The sequence below is a fragment of the Adiantum capillus-veneris genome, chromosome 1 (assembly GCF_014529385.1).
Source record: "Adiantum capillus-veneris isolate H3 chromosome 1, ASM1452938v2, whole genome shotgun sequence".
Classification (NCBI taxonomy): domain Eukaryota; kingdom Viridiplantae; phylum Streptophyta; class Polypodiopsida; order Polypodiales; family Pteridaceae; genus Adiantum; species Adiantum capillus-veneris.
The window spans coordinates 106,973,449-106,999,392 of NC_140931.1; the positions used below are offsets into that span (position 1 = coordinate 106,973,449).

The following is a 25,944-nucleotide window of genomic DNA, read 5'->3' on the forward strand; positions in this document are numbered from 1 at the left end:
TATGAAATGCACGTTCTACCTTTGAGCTCCTTAATGGGATCAGAGACCATCCAAACATGTGCTCTTCGCGAAGTAGTTTTTGGGGTTTGGGCATTTTTCATTCAAGGAGAGCAGTACACCAACTACTCTAGTGTTAAAGAGTCATTGTTGGAGCCAATGCATACTCTCTGCATCAATGACGACGAGTATGATGCTGTGACCACAACCAAATCCTTTTTTGTACGTCGTGCAATCAAATGCATCTGTCTCAAAGAAGATGATCAAGTGATAGACATCTTCTCATTAGGCTATGGGACTAAAGAGGCACTACAACAACAGAGAAAGGTGATATCAGTTGCATGTAGTAGTGATCAAATGACGCAATTGGAATCTCTTTGCCATTCCATAGTGGAATAAGACCTTGATCTTAGAAGGTGGGCACGTGTGGAAAACACAGAGAAAGTCAATGCCAAGGATTCAGAGGAAGAAGAAATTGAAGAACCATGGGATGCAAGTGTTGAGGCCATTCTAGAAAGTCTACAGGAAACAGGTTAAGCTAGCCACCCATGATATTACATTACTGATATTTAGATTACTATTGTTGTCATTTTATTTTATTTGTCCCATCTCAAATCTGCCCATGATGTTAAAAACATTGATGTTTGGCTCGTTATTGTTCTCAATTTATTTTCTTTGAAAAAATGTGAACTTGTGAGTTTGAGTTTTTTCACAATAAATGAATTAGACTTAAGTGTATGATATTATATGGACATGTTTTGGTAAATAGAATTCTACATTTATATATGGTCATAAGATATATATTATGTAATACTTTAAAGTTAATTGATCATATGAGGTTTGGGAAGAATAGACTATGACTTGAGGATCATAGAGTTCTTTGTAGACTTCAGGATCATAGAGTTCTTTGTAGACATGACACCCTATGGCCCTAGGGCCATAGAATCCCCCAAAAGAAAATGGGATACCCAAAAACCTTACAAATGTAGGGTGATTACATCGAGTCTCTAAAAGGGCACATAAGCATCTGGGTTACTCTATAGCCTTAGGCCCATAGGGTGTCAATATAGAATCCCCCAAAAGCATTTGGCTACCCTACAATCTTACGGATATAGGGTGATTACATAGAGTCTTTAAAAGGGCACATAATCATTTGGCCTAGTCTATAGCCTTAAGGCCATAGGGTGTCAACATAGCTATCCTACAATCTTATGTATATAGAGAGATTACATAAAGTCTCTAAACGGGAACATGAGTATTTGGGCTATTCTAGAAGGAAACATAAGTTATCCAAGAGCATTTGGGATACCCTAAGGCCTTAGGGCTATAGGGTGGTGACATAGAATCTCCACAGGGGCACTTAAATCACCCTATGGATGCAAATCACTTAGCTCTTATGGACACATCTTATAAAACATCACATGACACCCTATGGCCTTTAGACCATAGGTTGGTTATTCTAGGTCACCTAAAGACTCTTTAAGTGTTTCAAGAACATTTTTCGTTGGCCTTATATCTTGTGTCCACATACATTAGGGACATATATTTCTTATCTTGTGATTAAGGTTTAATATTCTATTGAGAATGAAATAAGCTAGAAAAAACTAAAAAGTATTTAGTCCTCAAAATTCCAAAATGAGAGTTTGAACAATTGATGTATGATCATTTTTTGTTGGGTGTAAGTTCTTCTATTGTGAATTGATGGTGTAAGCATTTGAAATAATTATCTTTGTATTGCAATTAACTAGATTAAACATATATTCAACATTTGTTGTAAATTCCAATTATTTGCTTAGATAGTAGTATAAATGGTTATTGAAGCATTTGTCCTTTGGATTATGTGAAGATCTAGTTCTTTGATTGTAACAAGATTTTATTCAAAGATATAAAGTACAAGTATTTTGTTCCAAACTATGATTTTGTTTCTCTTCTAGATGATGCAGAGAATTGGAATTTATATCTTGAATTTTTTTCAATAGAGAGAAGCTAGGACTAGTATAATTTTTAGCTTGTCATGTAGCAATCGGAACATTGTATCAAGGTTTATTGCAAAGAAATGATTGTATAATGTATAACCATTGTTTAAGTTTGTAAATTGGAAGTAGAAGGCAATGCAAGTTCCAAAAAATGTGCAATGCCATAAGGAGAATCTAGCACAAATACTTTTGCCCCTCAGGATTTGTAAATCAAAGTGCATAGTGAGCCGGACCTTCCATCCACCAACAGATCGATGCATTTGTGAGTTAAAGTACTTGAAATTTTAATTTAAATGTTTGAATGTTATGATGATATTTGAAGGCAAAGACCCCTTCAACTGTGTGGTAAAGCAACAAATGTATGATGTATGATAATGATTCAATTTTGTATATCGTGTTGCATATTTATCGCATTTTTTAACTTACACAATTTGCTAGCATAGAGGACACCCTATGGCCCTAGGACCATAGGATGCCATCATATCCCATGTACACTTTCTCTTTTACCATAGAGGAAATCTTGTGGATCTAGGGTCATAAGACGCCAACATAGTGCATAAACGGCTTCTTATAAGTATACACGTAAACATAGTGCATAGAGGGAATTTTACTAGCATATTGACCTCCCTATGGCCTTGGGACCAAAGGGTGCCAACATAGAGCATAGAGGGATTTTTATTAGCACCTTGTTGTCCTTGGTGCCATAGGGTGCAAATATATAGCATGGAGGGTTTCTTGCTAGCATAGAGAGCACCCTATGGCCTTGGGGCCATATGATTCCAACAAAGAGCATAAACAGTTTTTTGATAGCATAGAGGATAGCTTATTTCCTTGGGGCCACATGATACAAAAATAAAAGAGTCTTAAGAAGGGAACCTAGGCCACTAAATCACCATGGGGCCATAAGGTGGTCTTTGTGGGGAATGCTCCTAGAGGGTTCCTTGGCTATCCTATGGCCTTTGGGCCATAGGCTACCAACATAGAGTTTAGATGGTTTCTTACTAACATAGAGCTCACCTTGTGGCCTACGGTCTTTAGATTCTAATATAGAGTTTCAATGGTTTCATACTAGGCATAAGGGGCACCCTATGGCCTTGGGGCCATAGAGTGTCAATGTAGAGCGCAGAGGTTTCCTTTCTACGATAGAGGGCACCATGTGGCCTAGGAGCCATTCGATGCACCCTATGGCCCGAGGGCTGTAGGTTGCCAATGTAGACAAGGTTTCTTAGTAGCATTATAAAGGGTACCTTGTGGCCCTCAAATCTCCATAGGGTGCCAACATATAGCGTAGAGGGTTTTTCTTACTAGCATAGAGGACATCCTATGGCCTTGGGGCCATAGGGTTTCAATATTGAGCATAGAGGGTTTCTTACTGGCATAGAGGCTACCTTGTGGCCCTAGGTCCATAGGGTGCAAACATAGATAATAGAGGATTTATTACTATCATAGAGGGTACCTTGTGGCCCTAGGTCCATAGGGTGCAAACATAGAGCATAGAGAATTTGTTACTAGCACAGAGGGCACCCTATGGCCCAAAGGCCATAGAGTGACAACATGTAGCATAAAGGGTTTCTTACTAGCATAAAATGCAGACCTTGTATCCCTCAGGTCATAGGGTGCCAACATAAAGCATATATGGTTTCTTACTAGTGCTCATAGAGGGCATCTTGTGGCCCTATGACAACCCATGGCCTTAGGGCCATAGAGTGACACATAAATAAAGTACCATATGGCTTTGAAGCCATATATCTATTTATATGTTGAGAACTGCCAACAATCCTAACCCTATGGCCTTGAGGCCATAAACAAACATATTTTGGATTATCTTAAAGTCATAGAGATATCTACAAAGAGAACTGTATGGTCTGAAGGCCATAAGAAACTTAGTCAAGGAAATCATCCAATGCAAGAAGATCATGGCAATAGAAAATGAGACTTCTGCTATAGAGCTTAAAGGCATAAATGTTTCTCCAAGTATACTTCTAGGCGCCACCATCATGGACAAAGAACTAATGTAGCTAGATAAAGATTAGGAATCTCTAGACAATAAGGAGCATAAAAATAAATCCATTGTAGATGTGTTGTCAGTTAGTAAATTTGCTATTTGCGATTAGTTTTTTCTAAGAGCGTGACAAAAAAGAGTTATCAAAATGTAGATACTTTGGAATCTAAAATTAGGTGTTCTTTAAACTTGCAGTCCTTCAACAAGATATTGTGGCTAACAAAGTTTTACTCGAGATTGTTGGTATAGAGGATGCTAATGCCATTGACCATACTGAGAAAGATTCTATCAATCTCCATGTCAACCAAAGAGTTTCTGACGAAGATGACAAGAATCTACAAGTCTTTGAAGGTCAACTGCTACAACGACTGGAGATAAATTTAAAGAGTAATCCAATGGAAGAAGATAATGAAAGTTCCAGAACATGTGCAAGGGAAGAAGAAGAATCCAACAAAAATATTTTCGTAGCGCAAGAGTTGGAAATTGGATTGCATGACACCACAATGGAAGTAGAAGGTTTTTTTTTTTCTCAAAAGCTCTTTCAATTTCGGAGTTTTAACTTACGCATTTTGCTAGCATAGAGGACACCCTATGGCCGTAGGACCATAGAATGCCATCATATCCCATGTACAATTTCTCTTTAACCATAGAGGACATCTTATGGATCTAGGGTCACAGGGTTCCAACATAGTGCATAAATGGCTTCTTATAAGTATACACGTAAACATAGTGCATAGAGGGAACTTTACCAAATGGAATTATAGGTGCAATAGATGACATCTTATGGTCTTAGGGCCATAGGATACTCTATAGTATTGTTTAGATTTTTTAATTGTTTGTGAACATAGATCATAGAGGGTTTTTCTCACTACCATAGAGGATATCCTATGGCTTTGGGACCACATGGTCTCAATATTGAGCATAGAGGATTTATTACTAGCATAGAGGGTACCTTGTGACCCTAAGTCCATAGGGTGCAAACACAGAGTATAGAGGATTTCTTACTAGCACAGAGGGCACCCTATGGTCTAAGGCCATATGGTGACAACATATAGAATAAAGGGTTTCTAACTAGCATACAAGGCACACCTTGTGCGCCTGGGGACATAGTGTGCCAACATAGAGCATAGAAGGGTTTCTTATTGGCATAAACAACATCTTGTGGACCTAAGACAACCTACAGCCTTAGGGACATAGGGTGGCACATAGATAAAGTCCCATATGGCTTTGAAGGACTGGACCTCTTTATAGATTGGGACCAGCTAACAATCCTAACCCTATGGCCTTGAGGTCATAAAGACACATATTAAATTCATAGACATGTCTACAAAGAGCACCATATGGCCTTAAGGCCATAGGTGCAATAGATGGCATCTCATGGTCTTATAGCCATAGGATACTATATAGTATTGTTTTGACTTTTTAAGTGTGAAATATTAGTTTGAATGTTGTTTAAATTATCGTGTATTTAAAACTTGATAGCATGCTACAAAACCATGACCAAGTATTTTGTTATACATGGATTAAGGTCACCAAATTATGACAAGAGTGTTTAATAGTATTTGTCTTTACATATTATCTTTTTTAATTGCTGTAATCAATCTATATGCTGCTTTAAAATCATATCAATTGGTTTTTTTGACACCTCATTTTTTGAGAAGCTACTTCTAGAAGCATTTGTTGAATTTTGAAAAGCACTGATGTCATACAAATCCTCTTTCCAAAAACTATATTGAAAGCTTATTCTTAAATTTTATAGTAGAGAAATTAAAATAGAGTCATACAATCATGATAATTTATCTAAATTAAAGGCAACTAGAGCTTAGAAATCATTAAATAACACAATCCTAGCCTACACATTTAGAATTTGGGAAACGGGATTTTCCCAAATTATCTAAAATGGTGTTTTTTTGAGTAAGTTTTTCAACCATAGCCTTGAGTTTATGAAAGTTTGTAAACTCTCAATTTTTTGCTTCATGTAATAGACCCATACTTTCCTTGTATGGTCATGAATGAAGCTCACATAGTACCTACATCCACACATAGATGTAGTCTTTTCTAGATCCCATATATCTATATTTACTAAATCCAATGCAATATTCATATTTACATGCTTGCATTAGGAAAAATATGAACTTTGTATGGGTTTTGTACGAATCCCTAATTTTAAGGGATTAAGATTTATTTTGTGTAGAGTGTGGGGGACAAGTGCATTCAATAAGCTACTTTTGAGTAGAATACTCTAGGGTTTTTTCGCGAGCCATTTAGGTTGAGGTCCTCTTAGAGGTCCCTTTCTCTCTCTCTCTCTCTCTCTCTCTCTCTCTCTCTTCGAAATTGAAGGAAAAAGTATAATGGCATTAACTACCTCCTTTCACTGGTTTCCCATGCCACAACATTAAAAACGTGCATAAACCCAAGTTAAAAAATGAACTTTTTCCCAAAATCTAATTTTCACATATTTTTGTACTTAAAAGTTCCTCTCAACCTATATACATATATAACAAAAAGACCTTTTTTTTAACTTACACTCACTAGAAAGATAATTTTTGACTTTTTCTTTTCCCTTTAAAAAACTAACTCTCTACCTCTCCCTCTCCCTCTCCTTTCCGTTCTCTCCCATCTATCTCTCTCCTACCTATCCCCCCCCCCCCCCCCCCCACTCTCTCTCTCTCTCTCTCTCTCTCTCTCTCTCTCTCTCTCTCTCTCTCCTTTGCTCTCCCTCTCCCCTACCTTTGGCCTCCCACTCCCCTTCCATCTGCTCTCCTCTTCCCTAACTCTCTCCCTCTCCTCATTCCCGCCCTCTCCTCTACCTCCCTCTTCTCCCTTCCATTGCATCCATAACTTTACCAGCCATAGTGCTCAACAATAACACAAACCATGTACCCTACACACCACAAGTGTGTATATTTGCTTGCTCATAGAGTTTACGTGAAAAGTGGCACACGTGGATGACCAAAGGTTATGACAACAATGACGTGCTACAGGTTAACACCAATGTCAACTGCTGCATAGCATTTGTACCCATGTGACCGCCACACCCATTTTACTTTAAGAAGTCTCTCGACGTTTGTTCAATATGTTGGGAGAGAGAAGGCATGCCTATTGGGATAATTTAAACAATAGCCTCCTATATAGTCTAATTTGTTTTCTATTGTTTTTCTTCCTTTTAAAATCTTCAATTCAAATCTTGAACCATTTTTCATAAAAATCTCATCTGTGTGTGTGTGTGTGTGTATACCCATCATACACATACACACACATGCACTCACTCATCTCCTTGGATTTCACTATAAATTTTGCATAACCTTTTAATCTTTGACGTAATAGAGAGTAAACACCACTTTTACTCTAAAACAACCTTCTTCGTTGTATCTTCTAGGTAGGTTCTTCAAATCCATGCTTAATGGACGTAGTCTCAAAATAATGTATATTTTAGCATTGTTTACTCCAAGTTAGATGAAAATAGTTCCAAATTTGTACAACATATACTAAGAAAGTGTGTTTATTATACATCTTGCAAATGTAGAACTCATGTGTTTTTTTGTTTCAATGTATAATTAGGGTTGCAAGGAAACACACACAGCTTGGAGAAGACGAAGAAAGCTCATGGCACACAATAGAGAGTGTGTTACTTAGTGTGCAATGGAAAGATGGATACCCCTATAGTGATGGGCGTAAATACAATGCACAGGGGGAAAAACCTCTTAAAGAGGGAAAAAATGCCCCGGTGGTCCTAGTGTGTTCACACACATCACTACCACATGTATACGGTAACAAATCCCCCCCCCCGGAGTGATGCAGTGAATGAGAGCTGGCACATGAGTAAAGGGAAGTGACATGCTCTGAGGACATTGTAAGTACACAAAGGGGAATAAGCCCAAAGCTTTGTGAAAATCTGCAAGCTTCTCATGAGACACTGCATTTGTGAAAAGATCTGCAAGGTTGTCCTATGTTGGCACATAAGACAAGCTGATCTCTCCTGCTGAGAGCCTCTCCCTGACATAGTGGTAATGCACCTCAATGTGCTTTGTGCGAGCATGAAAAACTGGGTTCCTTGCAACTGCCAATGCGCTCTGACTATCATTGTAGATAGCGTTGGCATGTGAGACTGCAAACTCAATATCCGGCCTGGTGTTGCATACATAAATGAGGCAGCCAACAGCAATTTGGTAAAGAGTGACATCAGCAAAATCACCAGCATCATGTAGACTCAAATTCAAACGTGTTTCCTACGGGAGTGGCAATAGGTTTGCAATCCTCAAGTCCAAACTTACAGAGTAATGTCTCTATGTAACTTTTCTGACACAAGGCAATACCACGATCACATTGCTTAAACTGTATACCCAAGTAATGATGCAATAGCCCCAAATCATTCATCTTGAAAATAGCATTCAAATCAGCCTTAAATTCAGCAATATGTCCCCTCATTTGGTCCAGTGATGTGCAAATCATCGACATAAAGAACCATAATGAGAAGTCCTCACGCTTTACATACAATGTGCTTTCTGTTGGACTATTACGAAAGCCTTGTTTGACCAAATGAGTGTCATTTTTCTCATACCAAGCACCACGAGGAGATTGCTTCAACCCATACAAAACCTTCTTACATCTGCACAGTTTGTCCTCTTGTCCTTTCTTGACAAAACCGCGAGGTTGCGTGACAGAAACTTCCTCAAATATGTCACCATTCAAGAAAGCAGTGACAATGTCTGATTGATGTACATCCCAACCAAAATGAGTTGCCAATGCACATAGAAAATGCACAGTAGTCAGATGACAAGTGGGAGCAAAAGTCTCTTTATAATCTATGCCTTTTTGCTGTGCATAACCGTTGCAACAAGTCAAGACTTATGGCGATGGATCTCACCATCAAGCTTGCGTTTCATCTTGTAAACTGACTTCGTACCAATGGCCTTTTTACCAGGTCCATGTGTCATTTTCTATAAGTGCATCATATTTTGATTGCATGGCAGCCATCCAATTTTTTGAATTCTATGCTTTATCAGAAGATAGAGGTTCCTCAACATCATGTAAGCTAGACATAGCCAAAGCATAACAATCTGATGCATAAGATGCATGGCGAGATCCTGAACGAGTACGACTAGACAAAGGTGCCTCCAATTTAGTCTCACACCATTTTGGCATACCTCTCGCTTGCTCATTTTCAGCCCTTTCCTCATCAAGTACATCATGTACATCTGCATCAGTAATAGGCTGATCTGTAACATTTTCTGAAACCCCCATAGGCTGTACATTTTCCTCATTGGAATTTACATTCGAACTTCCACCACTAAAAAGAGGCAACAAAGTGTCATAAATGTCCTATGAGCTTACATTACTGTCTCTACTACATGACCGTAAGGGATGAACAGAATCTTCCACAAACACTACATCCCGTAAAACTAGAATACGCTTTGTTTGCGGATGATATAACCTATAACCTTTGCTTTCAGCACTATAACCAACAAAAATACATCTGACAACCTTATCATCCAATTTTCTATGTTGTTTTGTGGCACCAAAGCATATGCCAAACATCCTAAAACACGCATGTGCTCAATAGAAGGCTTTCTATCATGCCATGCTTCATATGGAGTAATAGACTACAAAGCTTTCATAGGACACCTGTTTAGTACATAAGTGGCACACATGATGGTCTCAAGCCAAAGAGAATGCGGTAAAGCTTGACTTTTGACCATACATCATGCTATCTCCGTAAGTCACCTTCTTTTTCTCTCAGCAACACCATTTTGCTGAGGTGTATAAGTCATTGTACATTGAACAGTGCATTAAACTCATGACATATACTCCCCCCCTTGATTGGAACGGAGGGTACGTATAGTACATTTCGATACATTTTGAGCCATAGCTAGAAATTATTTGAAGCACATATAAACTTCGGACTTCGCTTTAAGTGAAAATACCCATGCATGCCTGGAGTAATCATCAATGAAAGTCACACAGTAAATGTAATTTCCCAAGGATGGAGTTTGCATGGGCCCACAAACATCACTATGCACAAGCTGTAACCTGCATGTGGACCTAAGTGAGCCATCCTTTGGAAACTTTGAACGTTGCATCTTACCCAAAATACATTCTTCACAAACATTTTTGACAGGTGCTTCAAGAGGCGGCAAAGAATCAACCATGTTAGATTTCTGCAATGTGGCAAACTGACAAAATTTAAATGACCAAAACATGCATGCCAAAGTTTTGCATCTGAAATAGCCTTGAATCTGCACTGCATTTGTAAAATTTTGTCCACACTTGTCATACAAAGTGAGCTTATACAACCCACAACACAAAATCCCAGATGCAGCAATTTCATCACCAAAACTGCGATCATGAACTGTACATCTGTCAATCCACAAATTTGACTACAAGTCCAAATTCTAGCCAGTGCTGTAGATACAGACAAAAGATTCTTCTTGATCCCAGGTACTTAAAGTGAATCAACAAGTGTAAATAACTGCCATTTGCAGAAGTAAGCACAATCGTTCCAACTCCCTGAACCAGATAAGAGGCATTGTTGGCACAAGTGACTGAATTCCCATGAGGGATAGACTCGAGAGAGGTGAACACTTCACGATGTGAAGTAATGTGCTTTGTAGCACCACTGTGGAAATACCACACATGTGAATCTGAATCAACTGACATGCATGCATCATGGAAAACGGTATTGTAAGTGCACTCTGCACTAAAAGCCCATTCTGCATCACAGTCTCCTTTCATAGAACAGTCAACAATGGTTGTATTTATAGTGGAACCACCCTCTTTCTTCTTAGCCTCTTTGGCGTTCAACTTAGAACACTGCTTGATCAAGTGATTATTAGTGTTATGAGCGCCTATAGAGCTAGAAGAGAACAAGTCGAGGCACTCACAATGTACAAGAACTTGTGACTTGATGATAAGCTTAATCTTGATTACAAGACTTAATAATTTATTAAGAGAGCTAGATACAAGACTTGGATTACATGACTTGAGTACAAGAGAAGGCTTATTGCAAGGACAATACTTGGAACATAAGACAAGAACTAGAAGAGGGATTTCCTCATAGGAGCCTCACAATTGGTGTTGGCAAGACTAAGGGGCTTGTGGCCCAAGACCCCTATTTATACTAGTGCTTGAGGAGGTTACTTGAGGAGGTTAGGACTTTCTAGGTTCTTCTTGAGGAGGTTAGAATCTTCTAAAACCTTCTTGATCCTTCTAGTTCTTCTAGAACTTTCTGGATCCTTCTTCAACTTTCTAGAGCTTTCCAAAAACTTCTAGATTCTTTCGAAATCTTCTCCAAGCTTCTAGAAACTTCTTGATCCTTCTAGTTCTTCTAGAACCTTCTAGATCCTTCTTCAACTTTCTAGAGCTTTCCACAAACTTTTATATTCTTCCGGAATCTTCTCCAAGCTTCTAGAAACTTCAGGATCTCCTTGATACTTTTAGAACTTCTAGAATCTTATAGATCCTTCTAGATTCTTCTAGAGCCTTCTAGCGATGATGTAGGCAATGACATAGACGATGATGCAGACAACAACGACTAACTCTCAAGAATCCATGACATTACCCCCTCCTCTAGCGACGAGTTTCACGAGGAGCAATGGTGTTCCTTGAGTTGGGCTTCCATGGATGTTATTGATGGAACTCTTGGACTTTGAGAGATGCATGTTGTAGATTGTGTGCTGGTTCCCAGGTTCATTCACTAACATCGTAGCCTTTCCAATGCACCAAGTACTGTAACCTACCACGCGAAACTCGAGAATCTAGGAATTTCTCGACCTCATATTCGTCATGTCCTTGAATCTCAACCGGAGGAGGTGGTTGCAGGGCTCTTCCTAGGATCATAGCCATTCCAATGCACCAAGTACTGTAACCTTCCACGCGAAACTCGAGAATTCAGGACTTTCTCGACCTCATATTCGTCATGTCCTTGAATCTCAACCAGAGGAGGTGGTTGTAGGGATCTTCTTGGGATCTTAGATGTGTGACAAGGTTCTAGGACTGAGGCATGAAATACCGGATGGATTTTCATGGATGACGGCAATCAGAGTCGATAGGTGACTAGATTGACTTGATGGATAATTTTAAACGGACCAAGACTTCAATAATCAAGATTTTGACAGGGACAAGATGGAACGCAGATCACGTCGGAGGAGCCACACTTTATCCCCTTCTTTGTATTTTGGATGCCGCATGCGATGGAGATCTGCACTTTCCTTATAATTGGATTGAGCTTCTTTGGTATGAATTGTAAGTTCTTTGTGAATTGCAGATAATTGTTGTGTAAGATGAATAGCAGCTGGATTCTTGACTTGATAGTGTCTCTAAATATCCTGTTTGGGATGTTATCCATAATTAGCAAAGAATGGAGTGTGATGGGTGGAGGCATGAAAATAGTTATTATAGGAGAATTCTGCTAGCGGTAGGAGTTCAACCCAATTATCCTGGTGATAATTGATAGTACAACATAGATATTGTTCTAAAACTTGATTTACTCTCTTTGTTTGTCCATCACTTTGTGGGTGATTGGCTGAGGAGAGGTTGATTTGTACTCCGAGTAGCTTACATAAGCTTTTCCTAAAGCTAGAGATGAATTGTGGGCCTCGATCAAAAACTATGTCATCCGGTAATCCGTGATAACGATAGATATGCTGTAGAAAGAGTTTGATTGTACCTTTGCTGGTGATGGTTTTAGTGGTTGGAATGAAGTGTGCCATTTTTGTAAACCGATCCACGACTACTAAAATGGAGTCAAATCCTTGTGACAAGGGTAGCTCTACAATGAAATCCATGGAGATGGATGACCATGGTTTGGTTGGAATGGGCAAGGGATGGAGTAACCCATGAGGATGATGACGAGGGGCCTTTGATCTATTGCAAGTGTCACAAGTGCTTACATACTCCTTGACAAGCTTCCACATTTGAGGCCACCAAAATTCACGGGAGAGAAGCTCAATTGTCTTATTAACCCCAAAATGCCCTGCTAATGGAAGATCATGCCATTGCTGAAGTACCTCCAAGCGTGTTGGTCCTGGCAAAATATAGAGAAGACCCTTATAGTAATTACTCCATCAATTTCTTGAAAGTCCTCATTAACCTCTTCCTTGTAGTTGTTGTCTAATATTCTGAGCAAGTGGGTCTTTGGCAATTTGCGTCTTCACCTTAGAAAAAAAAGTAGAATCTTCAGGAGCTTGGCTCATGGTGACATTTAGCTTAAGCTGATCAGTTTCAAAATCACTGACTCTTGTTCATCAAATGCTGCGTCGTCTTCTCTAGGTTCAAGGTAGGATCTTATTGATAAGGAATCTGGCTTAGCTTGTTGGACGGCCAGGTCTATAAGAGATAAGAAAATCAAACCTTGATAGGATACCACTCCACCTGGCTTGGCGGCGATTCAAGATGCGGGATGTCATGAAGTATTCCAAATTCTTGTGATCTGTATAGACAATGATCTTATGAGGAGCTCCTTCAAGGTTACGCCAAGTGTTGAAGGAGTCGATGATTTCTAAGAGCTCTTTGTCATGGATTTCATGATTGATTTTTGGAGCTAAGAACTTGCGGGATTGAAAATCCACTGGATGTACTCGACCATCCTCTCCTACTTGGGATAGAATAGCGCCAAGGGCAGAATCTGAAACGTCTATTTCTAGGATGAAAGGCTTTGTAGGATCTGAGTGAATTAGAATGGGTGCGGTCATGAATGCTTGCTTGAGAGTCTGAAATGATTTCGCGGCCTCTGAGTCCCAGACAAACTTATTATGGCTTGTCAACCTTGTGAGTGTTGTAACCACCTTGGAGTATCCCTGTATAAAGATACGATAAAAATTTGCAAATCCGAGGAAAAATTGAACATCTTTTACCAAGGTGGGTGTCTCCCAATCAAGGATGGTTTGAACCTTCTTTGGATCCATGGAGATTCCCTTTTTAGAAATTACATTATAACCAAGAAATTCCACATTGGATTGATGAAAAGAGCACTTCTCCAACTTTTCATATAACCCTGATGCACGAATCTTTTCAACCACTAATCGTACATGGTTCTCATGCTCTTCTTGATCATTGAAAAATATCAAGAGATATCATCCAAATATATTACCACAAAATAATCCAAATACTCCCGAAAGATATCGTTCATTAAATGTTGAAAAAAAGCTGGGGCATTTGTGAGACCAAATGGCATGACGGTATATTCAAAGTGGCCATACCTTGTCCGAAAGGATGTCTTCCATTCATCACCTTCTTTGATTCTGACTAGGTTGTAAGCACCACAAAGATCTATTTTTGTAAATATTTTTTCCTTGCCAAGGCGTTCAAGAAGCTCTGGGATCAAGGGAAGGGGATAGCCATTCTTGACGGTGATCTTGTTTAGGCCCCTATAATCCATGCACATTTGGAGAGTTCCGTCCTTATTTTTTACAAAGAGTATTGGAGCTCCTGCTGGGGACTTTGAATGCCGTATGAACCCCTTAGCAAGATTCTCATCAATATTTTTTCATAATTCTACCAATTCATCTTGAGATAGCTTGTATATTGGGCCAAAAGGGGGTTGGGTTCCCTCCTGAAGCTCTATAGCATAATCATAGGGTCGATGCTCTGGTAAGAGGTTTGCATTCTTCTTCTCAAAAACATCATTGTAATCTTCATAGTGACGTGGCAATGCCTCCATGATTTTTGTTGTCGTGGCAGCGGTTGGTGTTGCAAATATCAGGAAAGTTGGATACCTCTTGGTTGCACGCATGAAGACCTTGTATCCAAGATATATAAGCCTATTATCCCTTTCCTTCTTCTTTTGGACTTTTCGTGGTTCAATTCTCCGAGCCCTCCAATCGATGTCAGGATTATGTAATTCAAGCCACGGTAGCCCAATAACAATTGGACTGCTTGGGCTTTGTATAATATTGAACGCTATTCTTGAAACATGCTCCTGCAATGTTACTTCTATGGGGTGAGTTTCATACATGACATCCCCTGAAGCGGGGGGATGACCATCAATGACTTCTACAGTTGCTGGATTAGACTTCTCCACAAGTGGTATGCCTTGTTCTTTTGCAAATTCTTTGTCCATGAAGCACGCCGTTGCGCTTGAATCTAGTAATGCTTCACAATCCATGTGCCTATCCGGCATATGGATCTTGACTGCTGGTAGCATAAAAATTGAAGTGGAATCAGCGGGAAGAAAGAGACCTTTTTTTGCTTGTCTTCCGTCCAACCGGTCGGCCTCTATTGGGGCTGGACGTCCATGTTTTCCAAACACGTTGAGGCCATTGCACCATGAACCTTCACCCTTATCTTCCTTGGACACCGTTGAACTATGTGCCCCTGCTCCCCACAATACATACATAATCCATTAATGTGTTGCCTTTGCTTCTCTTGGATTGAGAGAGGTTGAAACCGTGCTGAATCAATTTGCATGGGCTCAATGCTTGATTCATGGCCCTGCTGAGGTGTGTAGACATTATGTGTCACTTCTGTTTGGGGTCGCAATGGTGCCCCAAGACGCCTCTCTTGTCTCCTCTCAAATAGTCGATTATTACATTCTATTGCTTGAGAGATGAACTCGCTTAGTGTGTGAACCTTTGGCATAGTCAATAAAAGATCGTTTACGTCATCCTTTAATCCCCATCGAAATTGGCTAATGAAATATTCCTCATGCCAAGTCAGATCACAAGTGAGCTATTGAAATTCAGATGAATAGACGGATGCAGGTCTTGATCCTTGGTGGAGATTTCTAAGTTTGGTTTCACCAACCCTTGCTCTATCAGTATCCCCAAAGGTTGCAGCAAATTCCCGCACAAAAGCTTCAAATTCATGAAGAAGAGGAGATTCTTTTTCAAGTAAGGGAGCAAACCAAGAGAGAGCTGTACATGAGAGGAGGGTCCCAATAAGGCCTACATGAGACAAATCATCTGGATAACTCTCTCGTTGCATTCGAATGAACAGACGCACAAACCTCTAAACTTTGATCTAGTTCCATCAGATTTTTTAGGCATGCTGACCTTTGGCTCCTTCTTATGTTGTTGAGAATAACTAGATCTTGCAACTTGTGCTTGATGTGTTCTTGTCTCTTGAAGCTCTTGAATTTGACGTTGAAGATTTTGCAATGCCGGTCCCAAGATTAGGGGTTCCCCTGCTTCAAGTTGAGTGTTACTCTTGCGAAGTTCTCGTAACTGAGCTTGGATGCTTTGCAATGCATTGATGACACCTTCCATCGTCGGCTCCATGATGGCTTGAGAAGATTAAGAGATGGGAATGTTGCCAAACTGTTATGAGCGCGTATAGAGCTTTAAGAGAGCAAGTGGAGGCGCTCACAATGTACGAGAACTTGGGACTTGATGATAAGCTTAATCTTGATTACAAGACTTAATACTTTATTAAGAGAGCTAGATACAAGACTTGGATTACATGACTTGAGTACAAGGCAAGGCTTGATTGCAAGGACAAGACTTGGAACATAAGACAATAACTAGAAGAGGTATTTCCTCATAGGAGCCTCACAAGTGGGGTTGGCAAGATTGAGGGGCTTGTGGCCCAAGACCCCTATTTATACTAGTGTTTGAGGAGGTTACTTGAGGAGGTTAGGACTTTCTAGGTTCTTCTTGAGGAGGTCAGAATCTTCTAGAACCTTCTTGATCCTTCTAGTTCTTCTAGAACCTTCTGGATCCTTCTTCAACTTTCTAGAGATTTCAAGAAACTTCTAGATTCTTCCGGAATCTTTTCCAAGCTTCTAGAAACTTCTTGATCCTTCTAGTTCTTCTATAACCTCCTAGATCCTTCTTCAACTTTCTAGAGCTTTCCAGAAACTTCTAGATTCTTTCGAAATCTTCTCCAAGCTTCTAGAAACTTCTAGAATCTCCTTGATACTTTTATAACTTCCAGAATATTCTAGATCCTTTTAGATTCTTCTAGAGCCTTTTAGCGATGATGTAGGCGATGACATAGGCAATGATGCAGGGAGAGACTGACTCTCAAGCATCCATGACAATTAGCTTTACAATAATGGCAACGCATCTTCTTTTTTTCCTTATCGCCAAAAATTCCAGAAGAATTGCTGCCAATAGAAGCATTCAGAATAGAATTTCTGCCACATAAAAGCCTGTTCAACTGCACGCTGCCTAGTCTTGTTTTTTTGGGAAAGTGACTCTTGCAGCAACAACAATGTGCGTAATGCATCAAACTTGACAACTTCAGGATTTCCTTGGGTCATAAGTCTCCAAGTACTAACAAAAGTTTGGTAAGAATCTGGTAAGGCATCAAGAACAGTCTCCACAAGGGAACTGTCTGAAATGACTTTACCTGCAGAAATAAGTTGCTCATTGATATCCTTGACACCAACAAGGAAATTGTCCATATCATCTTCCTCATGCATAATCTTCGACTCCAGCTCTTTACGCAACAAAGCAATTTCAGCCTCGTTGCGATATGCATAAAGACCAGTCAAAACATCCCAAGCCTATTTTGCATATTTTGCTAAACGAATGTTAGGAACAATGGTGCACTTCGCAGACAATGAGCCTGCACATCCTTTACATCCCAACAAGATTATTCTGCCATAGGCGAAACAACTTTAATAGTAGCAATTCTTGCAGCAAGACCTGCAACATCCTCAACATTGCTACATCCTCAGAACCAGGACGTACATCAATGCCCTGCACAATATTCTAGACGCCCTTTGACACAAGAGCATGTTGCATCATATAAGCCCACATAGGGTAATTGTCCCCATCCAATCTGTCCTCAGCAGCAGCAAGCATCTTCAACTATGTTGTTGTCAGCCATGGTAAATGTTGCACCTGATGTGAAAACTGCCCTAAAAGAGGAGAATGAAGCGTGATCAACACTTGCTATATAGCACAAATGGAAGAAGACTGTAAGGCACCTGTTATGCAAAATACGGCAGTGATAGAAATTTTGCACAAAATGACGAAATAGCCCGTGTAGTACTGCTTGTAGTGGAAATGGAGGCCAAAATGAGCCAAAGCTTGCCAAAGCTCACTAAAATCGGAGAAAATGAGCAGGCGTGTGCTGGAGCTGCTGGCGACTAAGCCCGGGAGGACGCAACCTGCTCTCATACCAATTGTTGGAATTAGGGTTGCAAGGAAACACACATACCTTGGAGAAGACGAAGGAAGCTCAAGGCACACAATAGAGAGTGTTTTACTTAGTGTGCATGGAAAGATGGATATCCCTAGAGTGATGGGCGTAAATACAATCCACAGGGGAAAAAACCTCCTAAAGAGGAAAAAAATACCTCGGCGGTCCTAGTGTGTTCACACACATCACCACCACATGCTTATATTGGTAACAATGGATGCAATAACTATACCTACACTTCCTCTTGTATACTCTTCATGACCATATCTTGATCAAGATCAATAAGAAGCAATTTGGACTCTATTGTTTTTTTTGTTGTGCAAGATAAATTGCTTCTTGTTTTTACTATTTTGTACATAAAAAGGTATAATAGAGTACATTCCAATCTCTAAATGATATCTAAGGAATAAACCTTGGTAGGATTCCCACCATGCACATGAAGTTTAGAGTGGTATAGTTGCAAAAAAAAAAGCCAAAAACAGGATCCGTTTTTTCACAAAGTTTAGGTTCAAAAATGTTGTGCAAGAGTAAGCTTAATGGTGAGATCCATATTCCAAAAAACATGTCTGATTTTTTTCAGCTCATAAGGCAATTTTGTGGATATATAACACCTAGAAATTCATTTTCATACTCTTCAAATAGTTAAAGCAAAATGGTTACTTAACAGGACACAAAAGTGTTTAAGGACATAAAAGTGTCATGTTACCAGTCTAGTGTTAATTGGGTTTGTTGTATACTATGTCTGTTTAATTGAGTTTTTTGTATAATACACCTAATTAAAGTGTATTATACGTATGTCGTGAAAGTGAGAAAGCAAACAATCAATGCAGCAAGCTCTCGAGGAGGAACTAGCTATCCCATTGGCATCTCAATACCACGTGATGCTCTATACTTGGGGGATTCACTAATGGTACTAGGGAGACATCACCTACGTGCACCAAAATTACCCTTCTAACCCCTATATACCGAACTCTCCTTAGTGTAATTTTATATTTCTTGCCTTAGAAAACCCCCTATTGTACGTGCACTTGCTACCGTATGATGACCATAAATGAATACCTTGGGTTTCTACCACTACTTTCTGCATTGTCAAAGCTACTAGGAGTATCATTATGTATACTTTCTTCACCATATGGTGCATGGATAGCCACTTATGGTTGATCAAAAAGAGGTGGCATAACACCTTGAAGCAAAACCGTTGCTTGGGATTCTTGTGCACTTTCTTCTCATTAACCATCAAGTGCATGAGGAGTAGCAAGTTCTCTCCTTATGCCATGTTTATCATTATCACAAAAATGTGTACAGGCATCCAATCTTTCCAACATGTATGATCATCTCTCTTTTATGTATATGGATGACCAAAGAGTTATTTTTATAGCTATATACAGCAAAACACTTAAATTTTTTTCATATTCTAATGCATACCTAATTTCTATGGTAGCTATATGTAGCAAAACACTTTAATTTTTTATGATCGTTTATAATCATAAAGAATATCTTTATTCACTCATAAGAATTCACAAGTCTTAAAGAATCCAAACACACTTGCAATCTCAGGACATTAATGATAAACACCGATATAATTAAGTTGAAGTAAGCATGACTTATCTTTGATCTTCATAATGGCCATAGACATGATTGATGCAGACCCAAGAGCGTAGCCCATGCTTTGATCCACTAATACAAATGGAGGTGAAACGTGCCTAAAAAATCAACAAAATAGAAAATCAGCAGATCAACATACACGATGAATCACACATGCACACAACCAAGAGTGGTACGCGATCTAAGAGAGAAATACAACAAAAGAGAGCATGAGAGAACGTCTGTGCGGACCTCCTAGAGTGAAGTGCTACATAGGCACAAAGAGGTGAAAGGTGAAGAGAGGAGATGAGAAAAATACATAGCATTGGGTGCAATCTTCCCTCATGAAAAAGTGAGCATTTGTCTCTTTCACATATTTATTTATAGAATTCTCAATGCTCAAAATGATTACAAACACTCGGGGCGAACAACATAAAATGAACATTGCTCATAAGGAGCTCAAATTCCCATAAACTTGATATCCCTTCACATAGTCCATAAACCACCTATCCAATGTAATAAATTAATGTTTATCAATTTCCATTACAATCAATGCAACAAGCTCTACATGAGGAACTAGCTATCCCATTGGCATCTCAACACCACTTGATGCTGTATCCTCGGTGGGGGATTCACTAATGGTACTAAGGAGACATCACTTACATGCAACAAAACTACCTTTTTTACCCCTATGTGCTCTATATTTCTTGCCTTAGAAAAAACCCCTACTGTACATGTACTTCCTACCACACAATAACCATAAATGAATCCTCAGGATTCTACCATTACTATTTTTCATAGATAGAGCTACTAGGAGCATCATTATTTATTCTTTCTTCAGCATGTGGTGCATGGATAGCCTCTTATGTTTGATCAGAAGGAGGTGGCATGACATCTTGAAGCATAATCCTCCTTGCCTCAACATCTTAGGTAGGATTCTTGTGCACTTTCTCCTCATTACCTATCAAGTATATAAGGAGGAGTAAGCTCTCTCCTTGTCAGGACAAGGGTCACTCTGGAGGTCAAGGACCGGGCCAAGGGCCGGCTGCTAATGGTGACGAGATCCTAGGGGCAAGACCTATAAAGGGCGGTTGGGCGGAGGATCGAAAAAGGAAGTCCCAAAGCTTTACACTGGTATCAGAGCCATAAGTTTTGGGGACCAGGGTGTGGTGCTCATGAGATTTTGGCATGCTTTTGCATGTTCATGCAAAAGAGGAGGGCCGAAGATACCCCGCAGGTGGGCGTGGCTGCTTAGCAGGCGAGGGGAGGCAGCGTGAGGATCGTGGGCAAGCACCCTTAGTCGGGGAGGGGATCTACGTCATGCAAGAGTAACATCATCGGGGTTGCAAGGACCAGGGGAGAAAATCCCTCTACGTCGCCATCTCCAACAGGGGCAAGCCCCGTGCGGTATCGCGCTCTCTCTCTTCTGCGATATGTTGCTGCTGCGCCATCGCCCAGGCGGCTTTCTTTTCACAGAGCGGGCACCCAAGGCCAAGGGCCTTAGGTTTTTTTTTAATGGGATAAGGACAGTTTCCCCTTACACAGTCCTCACAGAGGCATTGTGGTGACTACGGGGAATACGGAGATACATTATTTTCTGAGATTACATAAAAATTTGTTGGAAAAGAATTCAACTTGAGGATTTCGATGACCGTCTGAATCTTGTACCTTCGAACCATATTCGACGTGGTTATATTGGACAACATAACTAATCATTAGCGACGCGTTTATTGAAAAGCTTATGTGCTCATCGCCTATAAGTGAGTTTGACGCGCTTTCACAATCCAAAAAGCCTCAGCAAAAGGCATACTAGGAGTGCTCCAAGGAAGCCAAACCAATCCAGAACACACACAGACATTATCAAATGGGAAAGACTTCATCAGATGATATTGTTTCCACCTGCATGCATCGATATCAAAGGGTCAGAGGAGATACCATTGACTATATTGTCTTCATGGATTTACCAACAAGACTTCAAGTACTCATGTTTCATGCTCCTAATGGTTATGCAATCACATAAATTTTGTTGAGGTTTGGACATTCCAACTTAGGCACAGATTTTCGCCCAAGGGGTTGGTTGGAATTTATCAAGCATGGCTTGATTTCCATTACAACAAGGTTGTTACTAGCTTGGAAAATTTTATTTCTTTGTATGGATTGACACGCATGCTTGATTATTTATTTTTTTACTTGCATGAACATATGGATTCTGCATATATAATTTGATGGCACACCATTTCAGACAAGCACGGTTGTGTTAACACAAGCACAACTTGTGTTAAGTTATAGCAAGGCTTGTCAACATTACCAAAAGCATGATATTTTTGTTTTTGAAAACACGGTGTCCAACAACCAATCACAATCAAGCAAGGCTTGAGTGAGTCTTTCTCTCGTTTCCATGCCAGGCTTCTTGCCTAGCAATGGTTAGAGTGCTCATGCTTGCAAATCTCATGACGATTGGCCTTGATAAAAGCGACACAGGTACTCAGCAAGGCTGACCCTTTTCTGCAATGCCACGATGCTATGAAGCACAATGTAGAGCTTGGATTCTCGGCAAGCTGTTTTTTTACCATGATGCACTGAGACATGGATATGATACACCTATTGTCGGCTTGCATGCTCGGACGAGTTTTTCAAGACATCACTAGAGCACGGCTTCGTCTCCATAATCAAGCCAAACCGGTACGAGGTACATACTTTGCAAGGAATTTTTATTTTTATGTTTTGCTTTTCAATACATTGTACAATTCGACAAGGTCGATTACTTGTGACTGCTCGACAAGGTCGACTTTCTTTGACTAGGACATTTGTCTATGAGAAAGAGTATCTGTAGCTCTGAGGCATGGTAGCATCCAAAGTGGGTCTACTGAAAAGTATCATGCAAAGACAAGACTTCCATGTTTGGCCTATGCTATGACCATACAAACTTGGGAGGGACTTGACAATATGAATGTCATTGTTGATTCCTCAACAATAATTGTGCTCCCCCTTTACCAATCATCTGGGAAGACTATCTGTAAACCATGGGGGAAACACACCTCAGTACTGTCAGTTATCCAAGGGGATAGGCAGATTACAAATTGTAATCATGTGCTAAAGAATATGCAATACATTAGCACATAACAATACATTCGGTAAGCATTTATTTCTCTAATGGAAGTTTGCTTAGCTTAAGTTAAAACATGTTTGTGACTAGCATTGGTCTCTTCATGTATAAGTGAGGTTCTCAACCTTGAACACTAGTTCTAGTGGGGTTGTTTACTGATAAAATTTGAGAACAAGTCAAGGACTTAAAGTTGGCAGATGAGTTATGTCAAAAATTTCCTTCCATGGGAACTAAGCAGATGTGCTATTTCGGGTACATTTTGGTCGTGATAACTCGTTTAGCATGCTCACGTGCGTTCTAAATGGAGTCTAAACACTATGATTGGATAGGAACCGGTAACACAAGACGGTTGCAAATGGACAACAATGTGAAAAATCAAGATGTTATTCTTGGTTTCATTGAACCTCCTATTGAACCATGTTCCGGTGGATCCATGAAGGATCCCTCTGGGAAATACATTAGTGTACCATCACTCTTGTTTTCGAGGACGAAAATGCTTCTCCAAGGGGGGAGTAATGTTAGGACAAGGGTCACTCTGGAGGTCAAGGACCGGGCCAAGGGCCGGCTGTTAATGGAGACGGGATCCTAGGGGCAAAGCCTATAAAGGGCGGTTGGGCGGAGGATCGAAGAAGGCAGTCCCAGAGCTTTACACTGCTTATGCCATGTGTATCATAAAAATGGTTGTAGTCATTGGAGATCTACTCTCCACCAAATTATCAGTTCGTATGCACTTAATCATCATGTCTCACCAATGTTGTGCAAATGAAATCCATCTCTCTAAGGCATCATCCTTTAATTTTTCATTAAAAGATGTGTTTAAACCTTACAATTTGCATCATCTGGAAAAGTGGTAAAACATGCATCACCAAGTGGCAAGCATGCAGACTACCAACATAAAGATAAAACAAATCTAGAGAAAAAATTAAGCGGAGGGACAACAATTGTAGGGGTCCAACATGAGAAGAGAGGAGATGCGTGGGTAGCCAGAGTTTGAGGAGGATGAGGAGAACTCCCCCTTTTGAGAACAGACCCTGGTCCGTGAGCAAGCAGAGGGTGAGGCGCCTTTGAGGAAGGGATTCCATCTTGTGAGCAAGAGCGACAGAGGTAGTCTTGTTGGACTGTAGATGTCTATGATGACAAGGCCTTGTGCATGAGGTGCTCTTATCCCAAGGTAGTCACCAAGGTTTACCAGATGGTGTCACGTAAGTGTACAGTGGGGTGTTTTTATAAGGCAAAAAAGTTGGATTTTACAGAGGGTCCCATATATAGGGGTAAAAAATTAGGTATACGTAGGTGACACCTCCCTAGTACTAATATTGAATTCCTTTCGGCTCTTGTGTTAGTTTGATTTGCTCGCTTTGAACCACATAGCTAACATATTGTAGCTAAGGTTGAAGGGTGTCGATTGTTATGTTTTGAAGGGAGAGGGTATTTCTATGTGGAGCTTGTGGAGCTTTGAAAAAAATATGATGGTGTGTTAACTAAGTAAGTATTTTCTTCCATCCTCATCTTGGCAGGCAAATTAATGTGCTAGGCTTAATACAAGTCTAGAAGGTCAGAAGGTGGGCGAAAGGGAAGTCGTTATTACCAAAAGCACATGTGCATTTTGCTGGTTGTTGCCAGGTCCAGGTCAAAAAAGGTGAAGAAGTCGCGGCTGGATAAAGGATATAAAGAGTGGCGAACAGCACCAACGACGTCAAATCTTCCCTTCTCTTCGATTCATCTTGTTCCCACTCTCTCTCCACCCACACACACACACACACACACACAGCTAACAATAGCAATATTAATAAGGCGCTCATCTGCGTGCGAAGCTAACAATAGCAATATTAATAAGGCGCTCATCTGCGTGCGGATATGGCGTCATCGAAGGGGGGCGCTCTAATAAGAACAGCAGTCATGATAATGATGATGATGATGGTGCAAATGCCTGCAGCAGCTGGGGCGGCGAGAGTACCTGACTGGAGCATCATGCCAACGTCGCTGGAATACTACGTGCACGTGGGCTTCGGGCTACCTGACCTAGGCACCCTCATTACTCCTATCGACTCCTCCGGCTCCACTGGTACCTTCGGCCAAACGCAACTCTTTGCCTTCAACGTCACCGAGAGTGCCGACCCCTCCTCCCTCCTACTAGGCTCCATGCGCGGCTACACTGTCCAGGCCAGCTCCACCGCCGACTTCCATGGCGTGGAAGTGGAGGTCCTCTCTTACGCTGACGGCTCCCTCAATGGTACCCTCAGCCTCCAAGGCCTTATCAATGCGGGCACTAACGAGATCGCCATTGTCGGTGGCACCGGCGACTTCCGCGGTGCTCGTGGCTATGGCATTATCACCTTCCTGAACTCCACTGCTACCGTGGCCTTCTACCAACACCAGCTCTTCTTCCTCTAGCTAGAAGCTTAATATTAATGGCTTTGACGTTACTCGTATTAGCCCTCTTGGCCTCACCATCCATCGGGGCCTCCCTCCTCTTCTTCCCACAAGCTCTAGCTTATTTCAATATCATGATGACATTCATTCCTCTATATATAGCTTCCCTGTGTATATTCTTACGCAAAAAACAATATTTGCAAACCACACAATTGTGGGCAACTTTATATTTATATTTTTGCTGCAAGTCATGCTTCTTGTTGTAATGTCTGGAAATTCTAACCAAATGCAAGGTGGTTCATGCAAAGCTAATATAATTCCTACTCCAAAACAAAATTAATAGATGACACGTTAGCTCTAGGTGTGGTTGGCACACAATTTACAAAGCCTAATCAAAGAAAAACATGCTATCAACAACAATTCCATCATATTGACGCTGCGCGCACAAATGGATCAACTCCTCTCCACCCTATAATGTTTCCTTTTTGTTTGCATTATGATTATCCTGCAAACAATGCATCTAACTACAAAGGTGCAGGGGCATGCAATCTGAAAAAGCATCCTGAGCTTACGTGGGTTCAATGTACTGCCCACACTTTGAATTTCTTCTCGAGGACTTTGAAAAAGTATCATTAGTGAGATCAAGTTTAGTAGAAAGCATGCTTTTTACTTATGGGGTGAAAGCATGTTATCCTGTCATGCTTTTTCATGTCCCGGACAATGCTAACTAGCACAATTTTGACATATGCTAACCCGTACAATAACTTGAGCTACATCTCCAAGATCTATGACATATGATATGTCAATAGAAAGCACTTGAAACA

The 25,944-nt window shown here is 40.4% G+C and overlaps 1 protein-coding gene across 1 annotated transcript; it reads left to right on the forward strand.

Moving 5' to 3' along the window:
- Positions 1–24,548: 24,548 nt before the first annotated feature.
- LOC147465324 (uncharacterized) lies at positions 24,549–25,239 on the forward strand. Its single transcript, XM_086511531.1, has one exon. It carries the CDS (start codon positions 24,605–24,607, stop codon positions 25,139–25,141), a length of 537 nt encoding a protein of 178 aa, XP_086367657.1. The 5' UTR covers positions 24,549–24,604; the 3' UTR covers positions 25,142–25,239.
- The last annotated feature ends 705 nt before the right edge of the window (positions 25,240–25,944 follow it).

Coding starts and splice junctions, on each gene's coding strand:
- LOC147465324 (XM_086511531.1), top strand. CDS start 24,605: ATGGCGTCATCGAAGGGGGGCGCTCTAATAAGAACAGCAGTCATGATA.